This window comes from Bufo bufo, chromosome 7, assembly GCF_905171765.1.
Source record: "Bufo bufo chromosome 7, aBufBuf1.1, whole genome shotgun sequence".
NCBI lineage: Eukaryota > Metazoa > Chordata > Amphibia > Anura > Bufonidae > Bufo > Bufo bufo.
Genome location: NC_053395.1, coordinates 113521432 through 113539550, shown reverse-complemented (window position 1 = coordinate 113539550; position 18119 = coordinate 113521432). Strand labels below are relative to the sequence as shown.

At 43.6% G+C, this 18119-nt stretch overlaps 1 protein-coding gene across 2 annotated transcripts in view; it reads left to right on the top strand.

Annotated features, from left to right (window-relative positions):
* The window catches only part of HIBCH (3-hydroxyisobutyryl-CoA hydrolase), a 516160-nt gene that overhangs the window by 294234 nt on the left and 203807 nt on the right, over nucleotides 1–18119 (top strand). For both annotated transcript variants that reach the window (XM_040440248.1, XM_040440247.1), the window contains exons 8-9: nucleotides 16074–16219; nucleotides 17633–17719. In XM_040440248.1, the coding sequence (XP_040296182.1) occupies nucleotides 16074–16219; nucleotides 17633–17719 (233 nt within the window). The remainder of the gene's footprint in view (nucleotides 1–16073; nucleotides 16220–17632; nucleotides 17720–18119) is intronic.

Genomic DNA, 18119 nt, shown 5'->3' with positions numbered 1-18119 from the left:
CAGCAGGACCGCTACCTCCACCTTTGTGCAAGGAGGAACAGGAGGAGCACTGCCAGAGCCCTGCAAAATGACCTCCAGCAGGCCACAAATGTGCATGTGTCTGCTCAAACGGTCAGAAACAGACTCCATGAGGGTGATATGAGGGCCCGACGTCCACAGGTGGGGGTTGTGCTTACAGCCCAACACCGTGCAGGAGGTTTGGCATTTGCCAGAGAACACCAAGGTTGGCAAATTTGCCACTGGCGCCCTGTGCTCTTCACAGATGAAAGCAGGTTCACACTGAGCACATGTGACAGACGTGACAGAGTCTGGAGACGCCGTGGAGAATGTTCTGCTGCCTGCAACATCCTCCAGCATGACCTGTTTGGCATTGGGTCAGTAATGGTGTGGGGTGGCATTTCTTTGGAGGGCCGCACAGCCCTCCATGTGCTCGCCAGAGGTAGCCTGACTGCCATTAGGTACCGAGATGAGATCCTCAGACCCCTTGTGAGACCATATGCTGGTGCGGTTGGCCCTGGGTTCCTCCTAATGCAAGACAATGCTAGACCTCATGTGGCTGGTGTGTGTCAGCAGTTCCTGCAAGACGAAGGAATTGATGCTATGGACTGGCCCGCCCGTTCCCCAGACCTGAATCCAATTGAGCACATCTGGGACATCATGTCTTACTCTATCCACCAACGTCACGTTGCACCACAGACTGTCCAGGAGTTGGCAGATGCTTTAGTCCAGGTCTGGGAGGAGATCCCTCAGGAGACCGTCTGCCACCTCATGAGGAGCATGCACAGGCGTTGTCGGGAGGTCATACAGGCACGTGGAGGCCACACACACTACTGAGCCTCATTTTGACTTGTTTTAAGGACATTACATCAAATTTGGATCAGCCTGTAGTGTGTTTTTCCACTTTAATTTTGAGTGTGACTCCAAATCCAGACCTCCATAGGTTGAAAAATTAGATTTCCATTTTTTTATTTGTGTGTGATTTTGTTGTCAGCACATTCAACTATGTAAAGAACAAAGTATTTCAGAATAATATTTAATTAATTCAGATCTAGGATGTGTTATTTTTGTGTTCCCTTTTTTTTTTGAGCAGTGTATCTACTTTTCTTTTTATAAATTAAATTTTATTATTATTACAATATTAACATTTTACTATCATTACAATATAAAACTAAGGGTCAACTCTGATATTTTTATATTGGAATTTTTGCTATATTAGCTTTCTCTTCTACTGAAAACAAAATGTCAATAAGCTTAGGCCAGTTTTTTCCCTTATATGTGTGTGTATGTATGTGTGTGTGTGTGTGTGTGTGTGTGTGTGTGTATATATATTCTTTTTCCTTAGGGACCTTAGTTTCAATAGAATCAATCTCTTTAATATAATCCTCATATGGGCATATGGAGTAGGCCTGAACGATATATCGCCAAAGCAATTGTATCGCGATAATCGCCGATTGCGATATGGCGATCTGGCCGACCCAAAAATGCTGCGATTATTTTTCGCTTTATAAGACACACTGTGCGTCTCATAAAGCGATGGTTGACTTTTTACATGGCTGACACTGATGTATCGCTGGCCGCTATGCTGCACATAGTTACAGTGCGGGAAGGGGGGAGGGGCTGGAGGCAACTCGCGGCGGGCCCTGCGCACATAACTGTCTTTGTATGCAAAGTTTTTCTTTACAGATGAAACAATGCCTCTCCTATTGAATCTCCTATTAATAAAATCACCAGCCTCTGTACTCACTATGAATGCACTGCAACGAGGGGGTCGGCCGGCACATGACTTCAGTCAGTCGTGCTCCTGCTTCATTAATGAAGTGCGAGGAGCGTGACTGACTGAGTGACGTTAGTCATGCGCCGGCCGGCCCGCTCGTTGCAGTGCATTCATAGTGAGTACAGAGGCTGGTTATTTTCTCAATAGGAGTTTCAATAGGAGAGGGATTGTTTCAGAAGTGAAGAAAGATTTTGCATACAAAGACAGTTATGTGCGCGGTTTAGGACACATGAGGGGGATATTAATAAAGTAATGCTGTGACACATAGGGCCATGAGGGGGACTAGCATAATATGAAATATGTGTGTAATTCACACATATAGCATCTTATGCTGGCCCCCCTCATGGCCATCCATAGGTCCCCCATAACAGTGCCAACCACAGATCCCCATAACAGTGCCATCCACAGATCCCCATAACAGTGCCATCCACAGATCCCCCATAACAGTGCCATCCACACATCCCCATAACAGTGCCATCCACAGATCCCCCATAACAGTGCCATCCACAGATCCCCCATAACGGTGCCATCCACAAATCCCCCATAACGGTGCCATCCAAAGATCCCCTCCATAACGGTGTCATCCAAAGATCCCCTCCATAACAGTGCCATGCACAGATCCACTCCATAACAGTGCCATCCACAGATCCCCTCCATAACAGTGCCATCCACAGATCCCCTCCATAACAGTGCCATCCACAGATCCCCTCCATAACAGTGCCATCCACAGACCACCTCATAACAGTGCCATCCACAGATCCCCTCCATAACAGTGCCATCCACAGATCCCCTCCATAACAGTGCCATCCACAGACCCCCTCATAACAGTGCCATCCACAGATCCCCTCCATAACAGTGCCATCCACAGATCCCCTCCATAACAGTGCCATCCACAGATCCCCTCCATAACAGTGCCATCCACAGATCCCCTCCATAACAGTGCCATCCACAGATTCCCTCCATAACAGTGCCATCCACAGATCCCCTCCATAACAGTGCCATCCACAGATCCCCTCCATAACAGTGCCATCCACAGATCCCCCTCCCCATAGCAGTGCACAGATCCCCCTCCACATAACAGTGCCATCCACAGATCCCCTCCATAACAGTGCCATCCACAGATCCCCTCCATAACAGTGCCATCCACAGATCCCCATAACAGTGCCATCCACAGATCCCCATAACAGTGCCATCCACACATCCCCATAACAGTGCCATCCACAGATCCCCCATAACAGTGCCATCCACACATCCCCATAACAGTGCCATCCACAGATCCCCCATAACAGTGCCATCCACAGATCCCCCATAACGGTGCCATCCACAAATCCCCCATAACGGTGCCATCCAAAGATCCCCTCCATAACGGTGTCATCCAAAGATCCCCTCCATAACAGTGCCATCCACAGATCCCCTCCATAACAGTGCCATCCACAGATCCCCTCCATAACAGTGCCATCCACAGATCCCCTCCATAACAGTGCCATCCACAGATCCCCTCCATAACAGTGCCATCCACAGACCCCCTCATAACAGTGCCATCCACAGATCCCCTCCATAACAGTGCCATCCACAGATCCCCTTCATAACAGTGCCATCCACAGATCCCCTCCATAACAGTGCCATCCACAGATTCCCTCCATAACAGTGCCATCCACAGATCCCCTCCATAACAGTGCCATCCACAGATCCCCTCATAACAGTGCCATCCACAGACCCCCTCATAACAGTGCCATCCACAGATCCCCTCCATAACAGTGCCATCCACAGATCCCCTCCATAACAGTGCCATCCACAGATCCCCTCCATAACAGTGCCATCCACAGATCCCCTCCATAACAGTGCCATCCACAGATTCCCTCCATAACAGTGCCATCCACAGATCCCCTCCATAACAGTGCCATCCACAGATCCCCCTCCCCATAGCAGTGCACAGATCCCCCTCCACATAACAGTGCCATCCACAGATCCCCTCCATAACAGTGCCATCCACAGATCCCCTCCATAACAGTGCCAACCACAGATCCCCATAACAGTGCCAACCACAGATCCCCATAACAGTGCCAACCACACATCCCCATAACAGTGCCATCCACACATCCCCATAACAGTGCCATCCACAGATCCCCTCCATAACAGTGCCATCCACAGATCCCCTCCATAACAGTGCCATCCACAGATCCCCTCCATAACAGTGCCATCCACAGATCCCTCTCCATAACAGTGCCATCCACAGATCCCTCTCCATAACAGTGCCATCCACAGATCCCCTCCATAACAGTGCCATCCACAGATCCCCTCCATAACAGTGCCATCCACAGATCCCCTCCATAACAGTGCCATCCACAGATCCCCTCCATAACAGTGTCATCTACAGATCCCCTCCATAACAGTGTGCCATCAACAGATACTCCATAACAGTGTGCCATCAACAGATACCCCATAACAATGCCATCCACAGATCCCCTCCATAACAGTGTCATCCACAGATCCCCTCCATAACACACAACCTACATAGAAAATGCCAGACCGCTAATACTGATTAATTTCTTTATTACAAAAATCACAATTAAATGAATCGCAATTAAATACATACATGGTTAAAAGAATTGGTACAGGAGATAAAAAACGGCATCACTGGAGGAAACATACAGTGGACGCAGGTCCTAATTAATCCGACATGATTGTTCACAAGAGTGCATATATAGGATTCAATTGAAAGCAGGACATAGGACAATTACCCATACTGTGTCTCCTCCAGGATGGCGCCAACCCCAACGCGCGTTTTGGCGTACCTTCGTCTGGGGTACGCCGATTTTTGTGATTTTTGTAATAAAGAAATCAATCAGTATTAGCGGTCTGGCATTTTCTATGTAGGTTGTGTATTAGTATTAGTAATGCCAAAAGCTTTATTACTTAAAGAAGTAATCATCCCATGGTTGGGGTATTTATTGGATGTTGTAGATACTCCATAACAGTGTGCCATCAACAGATACCCCATAACAGTGCCATCCACAGATTCCCTCCATAACTGTGCCATCCACAGATCCCCCATAACTGTGCCATCCACAGATCCCCTCCATAACAGTGCCATCCACAGATCCCCTCCATAACAGTGCCATCCACAGATCCCCTCCATAAGGCCTCTTTCACACGAGCGTGTCCGGATAAGGTCCGGATGCGTTGCGGCAAACCCGCGCGAGTAGGTACCCAATTGCAGTCAGTTTTGACTGCGATTGCGTTCCATTGTTCAGTTTTTATTGCGCAGGTGCAATGTGTTTTGCACGCGCGTGATAAAAAACTGAATATGGTACCCAGACCCGAACTTCTTCACAGAAGTTTAGGTTTGGGTTCAAGGTTGTGTAGATTGTATTATTTCCCCTTATAACATGGTTATAATGGAAAATAATAGCATTCTGAATACAGAATGCATAGTACAATAGGGCTGGAGGGGTTAAAATAAAAAATTAAAATAATTTAACTCACCTTAACCACCTCAGCTCCCCTAGCTTAAACCCCCTTAATGACCAGACCACTTTTTACAATTCTGCACTACACTACTTTCACGGTTTATTGCTCGGTCATACAACTTACCAACCAAATGAATTTTACCTCCTTTTCTTCTCACTAATAGAGCTTTCATTTGGTGGCATTTCATTGCTGCTGACATTTTAACTTTTTTTGTTATTAATTCAAAAAAATGAAATTTTTCACTACATTTCTATATAATTTTTTCTCAAAATTTATTGTTCTACATGTCTTTGATAAAGAAAAATGCAATAAGTGTATATTTATTGGTTTGCGCAAAAGTTATAGCGTTTACAAACTATGGTACAAAAATGTGAATTTCCGCATTTTGAAGCAGCTCTGACTTTCTGAGCACCTGTCATGTTTCCTGAGGTTCTACAATGCCCAGACAGTAGAAACATCCCACAAATGACCCCATTTCAGAAAGTAGAAACCCTAAGGTATTCGCTGATGGGCATAGTGAGTTCATAGAAGTCTTTATTTTTTGTCACAAGTTAGTGGAAAATGATGATTTTTTTTTTTCTTACAAAGTCTCATATTCCACTAACTTGTGACAAAAAATAAAATTTTACATGAACTCGCCATGCCCCTCACGAAATACCTTGGGGTGTCTTCTTTCCAAAATGGCGTCAGTTGTGGGGTGTTTATACTGCCCTGGCATTTTAGGGGACCTAAAGCGTGAGAAGAAGTCTGGAATCCAAATGCCTAAAAAATGCCCTGTGAAATCCTAAAGGTGCTCTTTAGAATTTGGGCCCCTTTGGGCACCTAGGCTGAAAAAAAGTGTCACACATGTCGTATCGCCGTACTCAGAAGAAGTAGGGCAATGTGTTTTGGGGTGTATTTTTACATATACCCATGCTGGGTGAGAGAAATATCTCTGTAAAAGTCAACTTTTCCCATTTTTTTATACAAAGTTGTCATTTTAGAGAGATATTTCTCTCACCCAGCATGGGTATATGTAAAAAGACACCCCAAAACACATTGCCCAACTTCTCCTGAGTACGGCGATACCACATGTGTGACACTTTTTTGCAGCCTAGGTGCGCAAAGGGGTCCAAATTCCTTTTAGGCAGGCATTTTTAGACATTTGGATTCCAGACTTCTTCTCACGCTTTAGGGCCCCTAAAATGCCAGGGCAGTATAAATACCCCACATGTGACCCCATTTTGGAAAGAATACACCCCAAGGTATTCCATAAGGGGCATGGCGAGTTCATGGAAGATTTTTTTTTTTTGGCACAAGTTAGCGGAAATTGATTTTTTTATTTTTTTTTTCTCACAAAGTCTCCCTTTCCGCTAACTTGTGACAAAAAGTTCAATCTTTCATGGACTCAATATGCCCCTCAGCGAATACCTTGGGGTGTCTACTTTCCGAAATGGGGTCATTTGTGGGGTGTTTGTACTGCCCTGGCATTTTGGGCGGGGCTAAATTGTGAGCAACCCTGTAAAGCCTAAAGGTACTCGGACTTTCGGCCCCTTTACGCACCGGTATCGCCGTACTCAGGAGAAGTAGGGCAATGTGTTTTGGGGTGTATTTTTTACATATACCCATGCTGGGTGAGAGGAATATCTCTGTAAATTGACAACTTTGTATAATTTTTTTTTTTAAGTTGTCATTTACAGAGATATTTCTCACACACAGTATGGGTATATGTAAAAATACACCCCAAAACACATTGCCCTACTTCTCCTGAGTACGGCGATACCACATGTGTGACACTTTTTTGCAATCACACACAATTCCCATATCGTGCAGCCGTAATATGGAGGCGGCAAGGCATATATCCAATGATTCAATATGGTCTTCTTCGCTGCAAGTAAAATAAAGTGAACAGGTAGCATGTCCAAAAATAAAAAATTTTCATTAGATGAACCAGTTTCAACATGTAAAACATGAAACCATGGATCATGCCTAGGGCTCATTCAGATGGCAGTTTTGCGGAACGGGTGTGGACCCATTCATGTCAATGGGGCTGCAAAAGATGCGGACACAGTGTGCTGTCCACATCCGTGGTTCAGTTCCGCGGCCCCGCAAAAAAGATAGAGCATGTCCTATTCTTGTCTGCAATCGCGGACAAGAATAGGCATTTTCTATTATAGTTGCGGCTTTGTGCAGTCCGCAAATTGTTGAATGCACACGGGCCAGTATACGTGTTTTGTGGATCCACAAAACACTACGGTTGTGTGAATGCGCCCCCTAGTCTGTATTTTAATGGTGGCCAGTATAGCACCAGTGAATGTGGTATTTAGAGTTTTCTGTCCTATAGAGAGCGCTTTGACTTTGTTATTTGTGTTTGAGAGTGCTGTTGCATTGTTTGTTTTTTGCTAGTCTGTATTCCCCTCCCCTTGTCTACCAGAGAATTGATATCATCTTAAAATGTTCTCCAATTAGGACACCGCCATAGGCCATGTATTAAATCTTGCCACATTTGGGACACTGTTGTATAAAACCCTTAATATATTTCTCAAGTGGTAGGTTAAAGGCATAGATGGCTTGGTGTATTGTTCTCCAGCAGTGATGGTCAATTTGCAGTGTTCGCCAGCGAACACATGCGGGCTGCCATCTTGAGTAAGGTAGACTTACCCGTCCGGTGATGCACAGGTAAGGCCGGGAGCAGGCAGTTCCGAGAACAGCCCGATGAAGGCCCCCGGCGGCTGTTCTCAGAACTGCCTGCTCCCGGTGACTGCATTTGATTTCAGATCAGCTCCAGGCACAGGTAAGGGCTTACCTGTGCATCGCCGGACGGGTGAGTCTACCTTACTAAAGATAGCAGCCCGCATGTGTTCGCTGGCGAACACTGCGAACTGACCATCACTCTTCTCCAGTATATTTCTCTCCAGATTTCAGAGTGAATTGATTCCCTTATTTTATGATCAATATACACAAATTTATTTATTTTTTATTTCTTTAGGTTCTTCATGTATATTTAGTATATTTTTTTTTTCCATTTAGAGCCTATAGATCCCTTTTGGACTTTTTCTTCTATGTGATATCTATGGTAATATAAGTATGATATTTTATACTTTTTCTTCATTGTGCCCATTAAATTATTATATCTACTAAGCAAGGTTTTTATTTTCGTAAATAAACAGTAATAGTCAAAGAAAAAGGATTCCTTGATGTAATATATTTTTTGTATTTCTTCAAACGTCTTAATTCTCCCCTCATGATCTATCAAGTCCTTTATGGCTTTTATGCCTAGTGCCTGGAGGTATTCCCACTTTGACATATTAAAGAGTGAAAATAGTGCAGGGTGAATCTTTATAGTCATATGAACAGGTATATTGAACATTCTCCTTATAATCCCCCAGCTTTTTATTGTGTCTCTAACCACTATATTAGTGTATTGTTCTCTACTAATGTCTTGCTTCCTAGAATACACCAACAACAGTTCTCTCTCGAATTGATGGTCAATTAGAGGTTGTGTCACAAAGTTAATACAAGCCACTTATTAAAATATTGTTATCATCCATATTGCTTCCTTTGCTGGCTGGATTCATTTTTTCATCACGTTATATACTGCTTGTTTCCATGGTTATGACCACTCTGCAATCCATCGTTGGTGGTCGTGCAGGCACACTATAGGAAAAAGCACAGGCCTATTTGGTGGCAGGGACCGTGGTAGCACACATGGGCTAGTGCTTTTTCCTATAGTTTGCAAGCAGAGCCACTGCTGATGGATTGCAGGTCGTAACCATTGAAACAAGCAGTGTATAATGTGATGGAAAAATGAATCAAGCCAGAAAAGGAAGCAATATGGCTAATAACAATACACTAGTAAGGACCTTGTATTCGCTTTCTCTACATAATAAATTTTATTTGCTGAAGTGAGACAACCCCTTTAAGTAAACCCCACCATTAAACCATTCTTTTATGTACCTCAAGATACATGCTAGGTAATAATTATGTAGATCTGGAAATGCGATCCCTCCATTTGTTTTATTTTCATGCAAAATATCTTTAGCTTCCCTAGCTTTTTTATTTTTCCAGATAAATCTAAGAAAAGATTTTTCTCTTGATCTTATCTCTTTTTTAACACCTTCGCTGCCAGCGCCGTACATGTAGGAAGTCCAAACACGCCGCCCGCTTGCATGTGCAGCGGGCGTCATGACCGGTGGGTCTCTACTATTTCACACCCACGGCTAATGACCGAGACCGAGATGGCATTATTAATAACAAAAAAAATCGAACCATCTTGGGCATCATCGCGTCCAAAAAACGCCCGTGGGAGTGGCGTAACGGAAAAAATGAGTCAAAATGGGCAATTTGCAAATTTTCATCACTTCTCTTGCTCAAAAAAATGTAATAAAATGTGATCAGAAAATCACACACACTCCAAAATGGTATCAATAAAAACTACAGATTGTCCCACAAAAATTAAGTTACCACACAGCTTAGTAGATATACGGTAACTGTAAAAAAGTTATGTGGGTCAGAATATGGTGATGTAAAAATTGAAATATTTTTTTACACTATTTAGACATAAAAAACCTATACATATGTTGTATCGTTGTAATTGTACTGACCCAGAGAATGAAGGGCACAGATCAGTTTTGCCACAAAGGGAACGCCGTGGGAACAAAACCTGTAGAATGGTGGACGAATTGCATATTTTTTTTTCCAATTACACCCCATTTGTATTATTTTTTTTTGCTGCATTCCACTACATTGTATGCCATTTTAAATGGTGGCATTAGAAAGTACTGATTGTTCCGCAAAAAATAAGTCTTCATACAGCTATGTGAACAGAAAGAAAGATTTAAAAAGTTATGGAAATAGAAAAACCTCTGGTAATATAAAGATAAGCATCTGTAAGGGATACATTATTCGAGTAAAACTTATAATCTTTAGGAGGTGACATACACTGCGTGCAGAATTATTAGGCAAATGAGTATTTTGACCACATCATCTCTCTTTATGCATGTTGTCTTACTCCAAGCTGTATAGGCTCGAAAGCCTACTACCAATTAAGCATATTAGGTGATGTGCATCTCTGTAATGAGAAGGGGTGTGGTCTAATGACATCAACACCCTATATTAGGTGTGCATAATTATTAGGCAACTTCCTTTCCTTTGGCAAAATGGGTCAAAAAAAGGACTTGACAGGCTCAGAAAAGTCAAAAATAGTGAGATATCTTGCAGAGGGATGCAGCACTCTTAAAATTGCAAAGCTTCTGAAGCGTGATCATCAAACAATCAAGCGTTTCATTCAAAATAGTCAACAGGGTCGCAAGAAGCGTGTGGAAAAACCAAGGCGCAAAATAACTGCCCATGAACTGAGAAAAGTCAAGCGTGCAGCTGCCAAGATGCCACTTGCCACCAGTTTGGCCATATTTCAGAGCTGCAACATCACTGGAGTGCCCAAAAGCACAAGGTGTGCAATACTCAGAGACATGGCCAAGGTAAGAAAGGCTGAAAGACGACCACCACTGAACAAGACACACAAGCTGAAACGTCAAGACTGGGCCAAGAAATATCTCAAGACTGATTTTTCTAAGGTTTTATGGACTGATGAAATGAGAGAGTCTTGATGGGCCAGATGGATGGGTCCGTGGCTGGATTGGTAAAGGGCAGAGAGCTCCAGTCCGACTCAGACGCCAGCAAGGTGGAGGTGGAGTACTGGTTTGGGCTGGTATCATCAAAGATGAGCTTGTGGGGCCTTTTCGGGTTGAGGATGGAGTCAAGCTCAACTCCCAGTCCTACTGCTAGTTTCTGGAAGACACCTTCTTCAAGCAGTGGTACAGGAAGAAGTCTGCATCCTTCAAGAAAAACATGATTTTCATGCAGGACAATGCTCCATCACACGCGTCCAAGTACTCCACAGCGTGGCTGGCAAGAAAGGGTATAAAAGAAGAAAATCTAATGACATGGCCTCCTTGTTCACCTGATCTGAACCCCATTGAGAACCTGTGGTCCATCATCAAATGTGAGATTTACAAGGAGGGAAAACAGTACACCTCTCTGAACAGTGTCTGGGAGGCTGTGGTTGCTGCTGCACGCAATGTTGATGGTGAACAGATCAAAACACTGACAGAATCCATGGATGGCAGGCTTTTGAGTGTCCTTGCAAAGAAAGGTGGCTATATTGGTCACTGATTTGTTTTTGTTTTGTTTTTGAATGTCAGAAATGTATATTTGTGAATGTTGAGATGTTATATTGGTTTCACTGGTAAAAATAAATAATTTAAATGGGTATATATTTGTTTTTTGTTAAGTTGCCTAATAATTATGCACAGTAATAGTCACCTGCACACACAGATATCCCCCTAAAATAGCTAAAACTAAAAACAAACTAAAAACTACTTCCAAAAATATTCAGCTTTGATATTAATGAGTTTTTTGGGTTCATTGAGAACATGGTTGTTGTTCAATAATAAAATTAATCCTCAAAAATACAACTTGCCTAATAATTCTGCACTCCCTGTATTCCAAAAGTGGGTAGAGCCATCCAGCTTTGGAGCTCCTTCTTAATTCTTAATTTTTTCCAAAATTGGGGAGAAATTAGCCTGATACATCTTTTTATTGTTTCTATTAATTTTAATACCTAGATATTTCATCTCTTCTTTGGCTATATGTAAATTTAATCCTCTATTCCATGTCAGGTTAGCGTCTTGTACAAACATCAATATATCTGATTTTGTTTAATTTATTCCATATTTTCCAAAAATACTTAAGGTCTTTTTTATTTGATTAATCCCTTTGTATATATTGTTCACATACATAAGTAGATCAGCGGCAAACATTGCCAGTTTTAGGGTACCTTCACACTTGCGTCAAAGTTTTCCGGTATCGAGTTCTGTCCTAGGGGCTCAATACCGGAAAAAAAAAACAGATCAGTTTTATCCTAATGCATTCTGAATGGAGAGCAATCCATTCAGTATGCATCAGGATATCTTCAATTCAGTCACTCTTAGGCCCCTTTCACACGAGCGAGTATTCCGCGCGGATGCGATGCGGGAGGTGAACGCATTGCACCCGCACTGAATACCGACCCATTCATTTCTATGGGGCTGTGCACACGAGCGGTGATTTTCACGCATCACTTTTGCGTTGCGTGAAAATCGCAGCATGCTCCTCTTTGTGCGTTCTTCACGTAACGCAGACCCCATAGAAATGAATGGGGTTGCGTGAAAATCGCAAGCAAGTGCGGATGCGGTGCGATTTTCACGCACGGTTGCTAGGAGACGATCGGGATGGAGACCCGATCATTATTATTTTCCCTTATAACATGGTTATAAGGGAAAATAATAGCATTCTGAATACAGAATGCATGGTAAAACAGCGCTGGAGGGGTTAAAAAAAATAAATAAATCATTTAACTCACCTTAGTCCACTTGCTCGCGTAGCCGGCATCTCCGTCTGTCTCTTACTGTATAGGAACTGTGGTGAGCATTAACTATAGTTCAAGGACCTGGGATGGCGTCACTCCGGTCATCACATGGTACGTCACATGATCTTTTACCATGGTGATTCACCATGGTAAAAGATCATGTGACGTACCATGTGATGACCGGAGTGATGTCATCCCAGGTCCTTGAACTATATTTAATGCTCACCACAGGTCCTATACAGTAAAAAAAGACAGACGGAGATGCCGGCTACGCGAGCAAGTGGATTAAGGTGAGTTAAATGATTTTTTATTTTTTTTTAACCCCTCCAGTGCTGTTTTACTATGCATTCTGTATTCAGAATGCTATTATTTTCCCTTATAACCATGTGATAAGGGGAAATAATACTATTTACAGAACACCGATCCTAAGCCCGAACTTCTGTGAAGAAGTTCGGGTTTGGGTACCAAACACGCGCGATTTTTCTCACGCGAGTGCAAAACGCATTACAATGTTTTGCACTCGCGCGGAAAAATCGCGGGTGTTCCCGCAACGCACCCGCACATTTTCCCCGCAACGCCCGTGTGAAAGGGGCCTTAGGGTATTTGGTCAGAGAAAATACTGCAGTATGCTGCGGTATTTTCTCCGTCCAAAATTCCAGAACACTTGCAGGAATGCCGAATCCGGCATTATTTTCCATTGAAATGCATTAATGCCAGATACGGCATCAAATGTTCCAGCAAAACGGATCCGGTTTTCTCGTCTGTGCATGCGCAGACCTTTAAAAATGCAAAAAAAAATAGATACCGTATCTGTTTTTCTGGATGACATTAAAGAGACGGATCCGGAGTTTCAATGCATTTGTTAGACAGATCTAAGCTCTACATGCTTTGTCCTTGTTTTGGACTTAGTGAGCTGTTTGTGATCGGTTATACCATTTCCGGCACTGTAATTATTGTATACAATTTTTTAATGTGTTTGTCTTTCTCTTTAATAAAAATGAGATTGGATTTTTAGTAATTTTTCGATGTGCAGTTTAAAGGTCTATTCACACGTCCGTGTGTGTTTTACGGATCCGCATTATGCGGACCGCACATCGCCGGCACTTAATAGAAAATGCCTAATCTTGTCCGCAATTGCGGACAAGAATAGGACATGTTCTATTTTTTTCGGGAATAGAATTGAGGACCCGGAAGTGCGAGCCGCAATTCCGGATCCGGGCAGCACATTCTGCCCCATAGAAATGAATAGGTCCGCAAATGAATGGGTCCGTTGCATTTTTTTCTAGGCTTTTCTTACATTGTGTTTTCAAAACCTTGCTTGTACTCCATGTTATGGTGAGCATGCCCCCTCTCTTCAGTATTACATTATCAAAAGCTTTCTCTGCATCAAAAGATATTACTGCAGCATACCCATATAGATGTGCCCTAGGCCTGACTGCCGAGGACTGTCTGAGGCTACTTTCACACTAGCGTTTTTGTTTTCTGGTATTGAGTTCCGTCACAGGAGCTCAATACCTGAAAAAAACTGATCAGTTTTATCCTAATGCATTCTGAATGGAGAGCAATCCGTTCAGGATGCATCAGTTCAGTCCCTTTTTCGTTTTTTGGACGGAGAAAATACTGCAGCATGCTGCAGTTTTATCTCCGGCCAAAAATACTGAACACTTGCCGGAATGCCGGCATTAATTTACATTGGAGTGTATAAGTGTTCCGGCAAAACGCATCTGCATGCGCAGACCTTTTAAAAATGCAAAAAATATATATATAATAAAAAATGCATTGCAATATCGGATCCGGTATTGCAATGCATTTGTCAGACGGATCCGCATCCGTCTGTATGAGCTTGTCAACACGTCGTTCATCCCTTTTTTCGGTATAACTGTGATGTATGCTAGATATGATGACTGCAATCATTTTCCTTCTAGATAAGTCTCATTATATGTCTTAGGATTTCTATCACTTTTATTTTTCATTATTTTAAAAAATTCAGATGCATAGCCGGCAGGATCTGGGACCTTTCCTAATGGAACATTTTGGATTACTTGTTTATTATCTCTTCTGTGGATATTGCCCTATTTATATCCACTAACTTATCCCCGACACCTTTTTCATAGATACTTTGTCTAAAAAGTTTTTAATCTCCAGTGGGTCAGGTTCCCTCATTTGTCATACAGATGGCTATAATATTCCAGTGAATTCAGTTCAAAATACTAACATATACATACAAGGCTGCTGTCCACAACCTGTCCCTTCCCTACATCTCTGAGCTACAGTACTTTCCCGATGAATCCCCACACGCAATCTCCGATCCTCACCAAGAAATTTGATTTGTTATGAATGAATTAATCACTAATCGCAATAAATCAGGTACACAGAGGCCACTCTTCCTTATGGTACGGCCACACGGAGCGGCCATTCTGCAGGCGGTTGCAGCCAATTACCCCATAGCTGCCTCTCATTTAATAACGATATAGTTGGCCTTCATTGTTAATGGACACGTGGCACCTTTAATGCACCTTCAAACAGGAGCTGTTGCTGGTATGGGCTTTGGCTGGTTAGGTGGGGGCACAGTATGCAAATTATTGCTGTTCTTGTCTGCAATCTCCTGCAGGTTATTTTACAGTAAACAGAATATTAATCAGCTCTGGCATACTCACTTCTCCAACCCCAGCACTCTCCTGCCCTACAGATGAGAGCCCTTCTTCTGCCATCTGCTTTTCCTCCGTTTCCACATCATCTAATATTGATGAGAGTATGTTATCAGGAACATCCAGCTCCTCCTCTCTCTGCATCTTGCTGACTTTTCTAGGACATGGAGACTTTGAAGAATGATTTGGAAGAAGTAAAGCCAGCAAGATATGAGGATGGTCATCATAAAGACCTGGCCCCCCTAAGGGGTTCAAACTGGATGGTATTGGTTGGCATGATGCCACTGAAATAATAAAGGCTTCTCTCTGATCGGTACTGAATTACATATCTACGTTTATGGGGTCTCATAGGGTGCTGGGTCTCATAGGCTTTTGTTGCTGGCAGGCTCTTATGCCTGAAGAATGCATCAGACTGCCATGCCAGTCATCGGGTCCCTATCACTGCAGCGTGGGGACCCGATGAGGTAGGAGAGGGAGCCCCCTCCCTCCGCATATCCCATACATGCCGCGGTCAGCATTGACTGAGGCATAAAAGGGGTTAATGCGTGTGTTTTCACCGATGCTGGAGGATGCAGTAGGGGCTCGTCAGTAACAACCGGGCCCCTGCTGCTGATCGTGCGGGCACAGTTTCTACACCTGCTTGATCACCACGCCGTACCTGTGCGGCGGATGTCCAAAAGTCACTTCCCGCTGCGCCGTACATGTATGGAGGATGTTGGGAAGGGGTGAATGCACTTGTTATGTTATTTTTGCATGCCATATTTTAATGGTTTTGTTTTCTTTTTTACTGCAGGCCTATTTCCTGATGTTGGAGGAGGATACTTTTTACCACGCCTTCCAGGAAAGATTGGCTTATTTATTGCCCTTACTGGATTCAGATTAAAGGGAAGGGACGTGCAAAAGGCTGGAATTGCTACTCATTTTGTTGATTCAAAAAAGGTTGAATTTATATTTTATTTTCAAAGTCTAATTATATATTTTTTATTATTATTTAGTTTTATAAAACACTTACTTACCGTAGTTTGGAGGGGATGCAGTGATATAATTGCTCCTGCCTGAGTAGGAGAGCACCCAGACCAAGGATAGGCTGGGGAAGGATCCTCAGCCGATGTACTTTTCTCATTAGTCCAGCAGGTGCTATGATGTCTCTTCATCTCACCTGCTGGAGAGAGCATAGACTGGGGAATGAGGCCAGAGTCGTAATGGATGACAGACATCCATTAGGCCCGGGTCTTGAAAATCCTTGCAGGTCCCGTAGCAGCCACTACAGCAGCAGTTCTGTCCGTGGACCCAGTAGTGAAATGCCACTTGGCTAATTGCCTGCAGCAGTGCAGATGACTCCACCCATCCAGAAGACCAGTGAAGGGAGCCAAAAGGGACTCTAAAAGAGTGGTGGGGAGCAGTTTAGTATGGAATTATTCCACAAGTACAGCTGGCTGGGGTGTAAATTGAAAAACTCTGGAACTGCTGAAAAACCCATTTAAAGGGGTTATGCAGTTTGTTTTAAATGATGATCTATCCTCTGGATAGATCATCAGCATCTGATTCAGGGACGTAGCTATAGGGGGTGCAGAGGTAGCAGTCGCTACCGGGCCCAGGACCCTGAGGGGGCTCAAAGACCCTGGTGCCACATAAAAAGACACTGGTATTATAGAAAGTGCATGCTGGTCAAGTTACACCTCTGGCTGGAGGGAAGGGGTTAGATCAAGAATTTGGCATGGGGAGGGTTGTTTCAATTTTTGCCTCAGGCAGCACCAATATGTGATTCTCTGCCCCTGGCCACAAAGCACTGAGAGAAGGGGGGCCCAAGCTGAACTCTTGCAACAGGGCCCATGAGCCTTTAGCTACGCCCCTGATCTGATCGGCAGAGGTCTGACACCTGGGACCCCCGCCGATCAGCTGTTTGAGAAGGCAGCGGTGCTCCAGCAGCGCCGCGGCCTTGTCACTGGGCCAGCGGTAAACAGTGAGGTCACGACTAGTATCAACTGGCCTGGGCTGGGCTAAGCTCCATTCAAGTGAACGGAATTAGCCGCGCTCAGGCCAGTGACTAGTCGTGACGTCACTGGGCCAGCGGTAAACAGTGAGAAGGCCGCGGCACTGCTGGAGCGCCACTGCCTTCTCAGACAGCTGATCGGCGGGGGTCCCGGGTGTCGGACCCCCGCCGATCAGATGTTGATGATCTATCCAGAGGATAGATCATCAGTTAAAACAAACTGCAGAACCCTTTTAAAGCATATCACTTAGCAAATAGGAATGGTGTAGAAAACAATATTTTTGATACATTCAGACTTTTTATTTTGCATGTGGTTTATTTAACTTCCATTTGCTTAGCAACTGTATTTTCTTTTAAAGATCCCTTCCTTAGAAAAACATCTTTTAACATTGAAAAGTCCATCCAAAGAAGACATTATTGATGTACTTGATGCTTATCATAAAGAGGTACCTGCATATGGTTTATTTGGTAATGAGTTCTTGAAAATATGAGAAACGTAGATTAATTTAAGAGTTTGTTTCAATATTTCAGTTGTATCTTTGTGTGGAAAGAGTTATGTTGTCAAGTGCTGGAGGCCCCAGGCAAACCTCCGGGACGTCAAGAAAACAGGACACAGGCAAAACAGACCAAGAACCCACAGAGAACTTTATTACAAGTGAAATAAATGCACATAACAGTAAGCAGGATAGGAAAAAGTGATAGCACTACCAAAAAACCAAATGCATCGGCAGACCAGAGGCAAAACCCAGAGAGCGAGCGCCAGTGAGCCCCGTTCTTCACAGAACCCCTGGTGGTGGAGATGAAAAAACTGGGTCAGCAACAAGGTGCTTCACCCAGTAAGCCACA